The sequence below is a fragment of the Pinus tabuliformis genome, chromosome 8, assembly GCF_031772625.1.
Source record: "Pinus tabuliformis cultivar Carrire ecotype Pingquan chromosome 8, CPIR1, whole genome shotgun sequence".
In the NCBI taxonomy this organism is placed as follows: Eukaryota; Viridiplantae; Streptophyta; class Pinopsida; order Pinales; family Pinaceae; genus Pinus; species Pinus tabuliformis.
Window position 1 is genome coordinate 225,422,902 of NC_142294.1, and position 9,955 is coordinate 225,432,856.

At 43.2% G+C, this 9,955-nt stretch overlaps 1 protein-coding gene across 1 annotated transcript; it reads right to left on the bottom strand.

The window, feature by feature from the left end:
* Positions 1-5,616: 5,616 nt before the first annotated feature.
* LOC149234960 (uncharacterized) lies at positions 5,617-6,144 on the bottom strand. Its single transcript, XM_089368418.1, has one exon. It carries the CDS (start codon positions 6,142-6,144, stop codon positions 5,617-5,619), a length of 528 nt encoding a protein of 175 aa, XP_089224544.1.
* Between the last annotated feature and the right edge of the window lie 3,811 nt (positions 6,145-9,955).

The window sequence follows — 9,955 nt, forward strand, 5'->3', positions numbered from 1 at the left end:
CCTAAGAAATTCTGGAGGTAGATTCTAACTAGGAAAACTAAAGATAATAATAAAATTGCTTTACACGACTAGAATTCCTATCTTAAAAAGCTTTATGAATCTCCAAATATCATGGATAACTTTGAAACCCTGCTCACAACGAAAGAATTTTTCTCATTAGAAGACATTGATTTTGGGGTTAATCACTTGTCTAATGGGAAAGCTAAGGACATTAAAGGTTACCAGGCGAAAATCTTAAAAATTGGAGGTCTTGTCCTCATCCCCCACATTCACAAGCTTTTCAATCAAGTGGTCAAGCAAGGGTTCCCTAAACCATGGACTCAAAGCCTCATTATCCCTATTTTTAAAAGTGGGGATACAAATAACCCCTCTAATTATTGAACAATTATGATCAGACCTCTCCTAACCAAGTTATATGGTATTATTTTGGAAATGAAGTCGAGCATATGGCTTCAAAGTGAAGGTAAGCAGGCTAAAGGCCAAATGGGTTTTATAAAGTAGCACTCAATAATAGACCACCTCGTTACACTTAGGATTATTGTGGAGGAATTCCGCAATGATAAATCCAATCTCTTTTGTTGCTTTGTGGACTTTAGAATGCTTTTTGATCCGGTTCCTAGAAATAACCTTTGGAACAGATTAGAAGAGTTAAAGGTTCCTTTTGAGTTGAGAGCTGCCCCTATAAGGTTTTACAAGAATATAATTGCCAAGTTAAAGAGCAATGAGGGGTGGTCGAAAGATATTAAGTGTAATATCAGATTTAGACAAGGTTTCCCCCTCTCCCCTACCCTATTTGGCATTTACATCGATAAGCTAGAAGGTTGTTTAGAGGAAGCAGGATGTGCTAGCATGATCTTAGCTGGGATAGTCATCATCCTTCTTCTCTACGCTAACGATATTGTTCTTCTCGCAAGGCCCATTTGATCTTGATAAGCAAATTATACTTCTTAAGGATTTCTACTCTACGATGGGTACAAATTTTTTTTTTTTCTCGGTAAAAACTATACTAGTATGTTATATACAGGAGGCAAAAATTACAACATGATAAAACAGAGAGAATCAGGCTCTGGGAATGTCACCCAAGAGCAGTTGAGGCCAATAAGAAAACTAGCCCACGTAGGGGCACCAAACATAGAAGCGAGACCATCCAAAAGAGTTAGCCCACGCAGGGGCACCAACCAGAAATCCACATTATCCCATGCAGGGGAGACTAACAGTACCCATCCCATTAACGAAGTTTCAGAAACATAAACACAGTATTGATGCTAGAACTAAGCCAAATAAAACAGCAAAAGAGACCAGAAGACCAGGTAGAAGAGTCAAAAGAACCTTGTGCTCGGGCATCATTAATCGTCCATTTGCACCTCCTCTACCCGGCACCAACCATAAGCTTCCCTTTTAGCAGCAGTGGGAAAAGTATCTTCTGCTTCGCCGGTCCCCTCCCTCTTATCGAGCCTACTTTTAGATGCATTTTCCAGGTCTGAGGCAGGATCTTTAACCTCCTTCTCCAGATTAGCTTCAGGAACCTTTGCTGCGTGCATCTTGTTATCAGTCTCCCTCTGCCCATGCTCATCCAGGGAATCATTGTCCTCCTGGGAGTTTTCAATGAACAGGACCGAGACATGCACACTAATCTGCGGGTTATTCATGGAACTGCTAAAATTGAAGATAGCAGAGCCAAAGGCAAGCAAGGCAGCCTAGCTCAATGCTCCCACATCCATGAATTGACTGGAGTGGAGGGGATTAGTGCCAGTGGCGCGAGCGATATTGCAATGACAACAATGGACAACATTATCCACCTCGTGACTGCGTGAGGCCCCCCCTCTGGAAGTGCCTCGACGACTAAGCAGATGCTGTTGAGGTCTCACCATTCTCACAGGGGTCAAGGGGAGGAAATTCCAACAGACTGCGGGATAATCTGCACAACCAGCTGCCGGAATCGACTGCGGAATGAGCCAGACAGACAGAGAGGATAACCCGGCGTAGATGGAGAGGCAGGGCAACCGGAGTTGCATAGACCTGCTTGAAGGAGGAGCCACCAACATTCTCTGGCAATACCCTGCAACATCGTTTATAACCTCACCTGCTTTGCCTTGGAGCTCACCCGCCATAACTACAACCTCCGCTTGAGCCGAATTTCCGTGAAGGGCATTAACTGTTCGCTGCAGCGTCACCTTATACCATCTGCTAGCCTTACCTGCGTCTTCAGCGTCTGCTACGTGATGGCCTGTGGCCGGCATGTGGCCATCCATCCATGCCTGTCCCATCCTATCTAACACCTGCATCCGGGGGAACTGCATCTTTTTGGACTAGTTGAGAGCATTCTTGAGCTTTTTCATGAGCTAAAATAGTATTCAGCTGCCCTGTGATTAGAGAGTGGTCATTATCCACCTCCACATTGGCCATGAAGTTGGCAACCTTGTTACCCTCCCGTCTTGTGTGAGTGAAGGTGATTGCTCTATTTCTATGGAGCTCATGTTCTATGGCTTCCAGTCTTGCTTCAAGCCTCCAGCTGGTGGCTATTTTCCTAGCCTGAGATCCATTTAGGATATTTTTGGCCATGCTTATGAGGATATGAGAGTCTCCTTCCACCTCCAGAGGGTGAAAGTTGTGTCCCCTAGCAAGTAGAAGTCCCTACCATAGTCCCTCTAACTCATCTGAGTTATTGGTGTCCCATCCCATGTTTCCGTAATACAGTATCAGGGGATCACCTTCATGATTCCTTATTATTCCTCCAAAGCCTGCGAGTCTTGGATTCCCTTTGGAGGCACCATCAAAGTTGAGTTTGAATGTATGCTTTGGTGGGGACTTCCAAGTGACCTGTTTTTGAGTGCTGGTTTCAGAATGGTCTTGCTTGTGAGATCCTTGAGTAAGATGTATTTGCCAGTTCTCCATAATGGTTTTCTCATTGTCTAGCGTAGGCCAGTCCTCCTCCTTCCAAGATCTTAGCATTAGAGTCGCTTGAAGATTTCTACAGAGCAGGTTCCAAATATTGTCTATCGAAGAGCGCTGATTTTTTAAATATGCGCTTATTTCGTTCCTTCCATATGCTCCATAGAACTAGCCCGGGAACTAGTCTCCATAGATGATTGAGGATTTCACTCTTGTAAGGGTCCCGTTGCCACTGACGTATAGAGTTCGTGATTTCATTCCCAAGTCTGCATCTTCTTTGACATCTAAAGCTTTCCTTTTCCCATAGCTGATTGGTCAAGGGACAAGAGTCCAGTAGATGTTGGAGAGTTTCCTCATGGGCACTGCATTTGAAACAAATGGAGGGGCCATGAAAGTTTCTTCTTCTAAGCTTGTCCCAGGTTAGAATTCTATGATGTCCTACCAGCTAGAGAAAATGACATATTTTGGGCTAGGAGCCAGAGCTCCAGATTTTGCTCCAGATTGGGTCCTGGGGATCGGAATTATTGCAGATGATTTTGTAGGCCTCGGCTATGGTGAAGGCTCCTTTCAGCTGATATCCCCATCTTAGAATGTCTCTGCTTTCATCGTACCTGATTTTTCTTTTGCTCAGTTCCCTATCCAAATCCATGGAAATTTGGTTATCTTCATTTGTGAGTACTTGGTTGCCCGGTTTCCAAATCTGGAAGCCCTTCTCAGTTTCCTGGGTCTAGTACTACCTAATCTTTGCTTGCTGTGTCTCCTCCCTAATGATGTCCGGTGGCAGGTTAAGTACATGGCTGAGAATAGGCATTTGATTCTAGGCATCTGTCTAGAATCTTGTGGTGTGGCCGTTTCTTACCTCCCAAAAACTGTGCTTCTGGATCATTTGGTAGTGTTCTCTGGCTGCATTCCAAATTAGCGATCCTTTATCATTGGGCTTTAATCTGATGAGTTCTTCCTGGGGTCGGTGATTGGCATACTTGGCCGTCCATAATGTGACCCAGGGTTTACCTGGACAAGTGAGCCATTGCCACCATATTTTGGCCCCCATGATGGCGTTGCTGTGCTCAGGATCTCTAAGGCTGATGCCTCCTTTTGATTTTGGTTTGCAGACTATGCTCCACTTTACCAGGGCCCATTTGCGATTAGTTGCAGTGATTCCCCATAGGAATCCTCTCTGAATGTTCCTTAGTCTTTTTAGGACCCACTTTGGCGCAGCCAAGATGGAGAATAAGTACAGCGGCATTGCTTGAAGAACAGCCTTTATGAGCACTGCGCGGCTGACTAAGTTCAGAGCTCTGTGCGTCCATTGGTTGAGACGGGATTCAAGCTTTTCAATAAGGTTACGCATTAGGAATGCTTGATGGTAGAGACAGTTAGGGGGGCTCCAAGGTATTTGGAGGGAAGGATGGCGATGGGGAACCCCAAAATGCGGACTATAGCAGACTTGACAACCGGAGGGGTATTGAAGAAGAAGATCTGCGATTTTTAATAGTTGATGCTGGTTCCAGAGGCTTCGGCGAAGTCATTGAGCATGGCTTTAAATCTGGAGGCTTCTTGGACAGAGGGGTAGCCAAAGAGCATAGTGTCATCAACAAATTGTTGATGGGAGATGGCAGGCGAATGATGAATGGAGAGGCCTCTAAGCTGATGTGAGTGAAGGGCATTTTTAATGTGACGTCCCAGGCCTTCAGCCATTAATACAAAGAGGAAGGGGGATAGGGGGTCACCTTGCCTTATACCTCGGGAGGGGGAGAAGGGGCGAGAGGGGATCCCATTCACGAGAATGGAGAAGCAAGTGGAGGAAATTAGGCTCATAATCCAGTGGATCCATGTGGGACTGAATCCGAAAGCAATTAGCATTTGCTGTATGTAATTCCAGCTGAGCTTATCAAATGCTTTGGAAAGATCAAGTTTTAGGAGCATACCTGCCTGTTTTGAATGCTTGAGAGTGTGTATGATCTCATGTGAGAGGATGATGCCGTCCATAATCTGTCTCCCTTCCACATATCCAGACTGTTCCGGAGAAATGAGCATTGGCAAGAGGGGATTTAGCCTATTTGCAATGACTTTAGAGATGACTTTGTATATTACATTGCATAGAGCAATCAGCCTGAATTTGTCCGGTGTGATTGAGTCCTCCTCTTTTGGGATTAGGGCGATAAAAGTGGATTTAAGTGAGGGTAGCAGCCAATGATATGCTCGTGATTCCTCTACCACTTCCCAGACTTCCAACTTTATAAGTTCCCAGAACTTGTGAAAGAAAGTGGTGGTGAAGCCGTCTGGTCCAGGAGCTTTTCCTTCTTTAAGCTGAGCCATAGAAATGTCCAATTCCTGTAGTTGAATTGGACGGAGGAGAAGTTCATTATGCTCTGCCGTGATTAATTTTGGCACATTGTGTATGATTCTTTCGGTTGCAGGACGTCTGTTGATTTCAGGCTCTTGATGGACTTGCTTGAAGTGATTGAGGAATTCCTTCTCAATTTCCTCATGCTGTTCAACCCTTTCTCCTCCTAGTTTTTGTATGTAAGGGATATTATTGCACATTCTACATTGAACAGTGGTTCTGTGGAAGAATTTAGTGTTTCGTTCTCCCTCTTTCAACCATCTGATTCTGGACTTTTTCTTCCAGTATATCTCCTCTTGCTTTCTTCTCTCCTCAAGCTGATTGTGGATGTGCTGCTCCTGCTCAAGGGTTCTTTCTGTGTGGTCTCCTGTGCTTATTTATTGTTGCAGATCCGCTAGGGATTTTTGAAGATCATGTTGCGCCTTGAAGATGTTTCCGAAGGTCTCTCTATTCCATTGCTTAATGCAGAATTTTAGATGTTTGAGTTTCTGTTGGAACTGGAACATCTTGGAGCCTTCTGGAGGGTTGAAGGATGTCCATGTAGCGTGAACAAAGTCTTTGAAGGAGGGATGGGTGAGCCATAATTCCTTGAAGCGAAAAGGTCTTCTTGTGGTGCTGCCAGGACGTTGCCATTGAAGGGCAATAGGCCAGTGATCGGATCCTGAGTGTGGAAGAATGGCCGCTGAGAAGTCTCCCCCTAGATGAATCGAGTTGTCTGAAATTAGAAACCGATCCAGCTTGGAGGCTATTTGATGCTTGCCTGCTCTTCGATTGCTCCACGTAAAAGTGCCATTACAGAAATACAAATCTATCAGAGATGCATTGTGGATGAGGTCTTTAAAATGGGTGTTCTCCTGTTCCAGCCTGTTTCTGCCCCCAATCTTTTCCTCCAATTTTGTTATCATGTTAAAATCCCCCCTGAAAATCTAGAGCGGGTACCTTATATTGAAGTTTAGAGCTTCAAGGGTGTGGAGGAGAGCAATTTTTTCCCTTGCTTCCTGAGGGAAGTATACATTCGAGAGATTCCCATGAATATTCGTGCCTATTATGTGGAATGCGGCTTGGATTAAATTATGAGAAGCGTGAAAGTCCGAGAGAGTAAGTGCGTGAGAGTTCCACGCAATGGCTAGCCCTCCATATGCGCTAGATGCATCCACAGTCACCGATTGACATCCTGGCCAAGCCTTAGAGAGGATAGTTTCTAGAGTTGAGTTGTTACATTTTGTCTCTTAGAGAAAGCATATTTGCGGCTTTTCCATTTTTAACATATTTTTTAACGTTCTGAGTTTTCCTGGGCTATTGAGCCCTCTTAGGTTCGATGAAATGAGCTTCATGATTCACTATTGGTGGAGGGCTTATAGTACTTTGTAAGCTTAGCATACCTGCCTAAGTCCACCAGGATCTTCCCTACCGCTATTGTTCTTTGGAGATCGGTTCTTCTTCCCCTTTTTTGGAGTCTTTTGGAGTGGGGCCTAAATCCCATTGAATTCCTGATTGGATGTCGAGCTGATAATGTTGGTAGGCTCGGGAAATGACCATTTCCAGTTTGTTAAGCTGAAACTCTGGGATGCTTTCATGGGCTTTCTTTTTGCATGCTGCTTCTAGTTCTAAAATGTCTAGTCCATTCAGATCTATGCTTTCTGGTTCATCCTCCATTTGTTGCACCTGATTATTTTCTTCTGGGGGTATATCTGGGTTTTGGAGGGGGTCTGAGGATCCGTCAACCTCCATTTCATTGTCTTTTTCTACCTGCTTCTCTTTGCTTTCCAGGGGGTTAACTGGGGTGTCCTTGGTTGGAGGGGATTTAGAGGAGGGGGCTGAAGCAGGTGGCTTGGTGGAGGAGGAGGGGAGAGCAGAGTTGGGCATTGAGGATGGGTTTTGCTCTTCCGTAGATTGAGCTAGGATTCCAAAGCTATTTCTGACCGCAGGGTCAGAGGTGTTATTTTGCTGGGGTTTCTTCCCTGTTGTTGGTTTTTTATGAGCTCGTTTGCGGGTAGGGGCCTTGGTGAAGCAATCATGGGTCAGAGAGTCAGTGGGGGTAGGGGCAGTAGCTTTAACATTTTGAGGACAATCTCTGAAAAGATGCCCTATGGCATGGCATTTACGGCATCGAAACGAGACATGTTCATAGTCTAAGGGTTGAATCCATTCATAGTCATGGTGAGAGAGACTTACCGATTCTGGCAGAGCTTTGTCCAGGTGCATGAAGACGTAGATGCGGGCGTAAGATGTGTATCTGCGCACTTTCGTTTCTTCTGTTGCCTTTATGTATTCCCCCAAACCATTTCCAATATTTCTCAAGATATCTTCATCCCAGTACTCATCTGGAAGTGAGTACAGTCTTATCCAGACCGGTGCCCAGGTGAGGTCCTCCTTATCCGGGTTGAATCTGGGTGCCCAGTCCCTTAAGTATAGGCCAGCTGAGTTGAAGAAGTAGGGTCCTTCAACCAGGATTCTGTATTTGTCTTCCAGGCAAAAGAAGATCGCTGTAAAGAATCCTTTTGGGCCTAGCTGCAAAGTCACATCTCCTTTAGGCTTCCACTTCGCTGCTATCCAACTGTATAGGGCTTTTTCCGTCGGCCAGAACCCTATAAATTTTCCGATGAGCACATGATCTATCATAAATTGGATTTGTTCATCTATTTTTTCTCCCGATAGTTCGATTCTGGGTCGATTTGTTGCTATTGGTTTGCAGGTGGTCGAGGAGACTTTCAGGGTTCCGTTTGGTCGATTATTCCGTCCTGTTTCTTCTTCCGTTTTATTTTCCGGTTTGTCTTTTCCAGTGCTCTCGTGCCGGTGTGGGATTTTCTGGTTGATCACATCCTCACTGACTGATCCAAATCTTATCGTCCTTTCAGATTTGTGTTGCAGATTATTCGCCTTGGGGGAGGGCGCAGAAGCCCCCCCTTGGGGTTGTCCATTTGCCCTTCGATCCTTCACAGAGCAGTTGGGTAGCTTTAGGGCACGAGGTTAGGTCCGTGATGGCTGTCTGAGCAGATTAGACTGCACCGTCTGAGGAGAGTACAAAACCCTAGCAGTCGAGTTCCAGCGCTCCATTCCTCAATCAGCATCAAGTGATCATGCCCATGGGTACGATTGTTAACACTAACAAAACAAAAGTTATGATTATCAAAACCAAGAAGGACACTTATGCTAATTTTATGTATAGCAATAGTAACTTGGAGGAAGTGTCTTCCTACAAGTAGCTAGGAATTGATATTCATCACAAGCTCAACTAGAACTATAGCGTTGACAAAAGGATTAATGGGGGATGGAAAGCTTATTTTGGTCTTGAAAATAATTGTAAAATGACAAACCTTGTAATGTGGGATAGAAAGAAGTTCCTCTTTGAAACTTTAGTCACTCCAGTTATCTTATATGGATGTGAGATTTGGTGTTGTATCATCTCTAGAGAATCATGGAGAAAGATTAAGAAAATCTAGAAGTGTTTTATAACGTATAACCCAAAAATTAAAAGTAACATACCCTATCCTATTCTCCTTATAGAAGTGGGTCTTTCCCCTATCGAGAGCCTCGCTATGACTAGGCTTCTGTTGTATAAGCACAAACTCAATAACATAGGAGACCATAGACTTCCTAAGCTAGCTTTAAATTCCAGCCATAACCACCTAAGGCTCAAACAAGGTTGGTATAAAGACACCAGGGCCTGGTTAAACCATTGGTAGATCGATCAGAATGTTTCAACGAAAAACTTAATAACATTAAAAATATTGTTACTTCTAAGTTCAAAGAAAAAATGTGGTGTGAGAAAGATCTAGCGGCTAAAAGAAAATTAAGATATTATAAGGAGGTCATCAACCCCACCCTAGAATATCAAAAGTGTCTCTATGTTTTAACTAGCTCAAAGAAGAAAATTAGTATAGCCAAAATTAGAACGAACTCTCATGAGCCCCATAGTGAAATGGGTCGTTGGGCAGTTCCTAAAACACCGTGGATGGAAAGGTTCTGCCATCTCTGTGAGAATACAAACATCGAGGATGAAAATCACTTCCTCTTAGAGTGCCCCACGTACAACCACATTAGATCTCAGTTTCAAAATATTTGTTGCAATACTGACCTTCCTAGCCTTTTACGTTGTCAAAATTACAGTGAACTCAGGAGGCTTCTCTCCAAGCTTTTTGAGCATAGGAATAAAATCTTAAATCAAACTACATAATTCGTTTCATTAGATCCGATAGACCAAAATTTGGTCGCAATGGACATTAACCACCACCATCATCATCATCATTATCTACTTAATAGTTAAACTAAAATTACCTCAATGATATTCAAAAACAAATACACCTATAATAATTCAGTGTGAACAAATAAAGATGAGATAAAAGTTTGTATGTTATTTGGACATATAGCTTATTTTATGATCCGTTGACCAAATTTCCCACACGCCACACTTATAAGTTTAATATAAATTTTGGATATACTTAGCTAAGTCATGATGTATAGATATGGGTTCTCTTAGGAATATGATGGAAATAGCCACGAGTCTCCCCCATTTAATATTTTGTTTTATATGTTTATGGTAATGAACTATGTGATTGACTTATTGGAGAACTATTTCGTTGATTTGTTAATCAAACTGAGGTGTAAATGATATATAGTAACTCACACTTGTTTAATTTAAATATTTTAAATTTAACTTAATTAACCTAAAATAGAGAAAAAATTTATTACAAAAATAAAATAAAATATTGCATT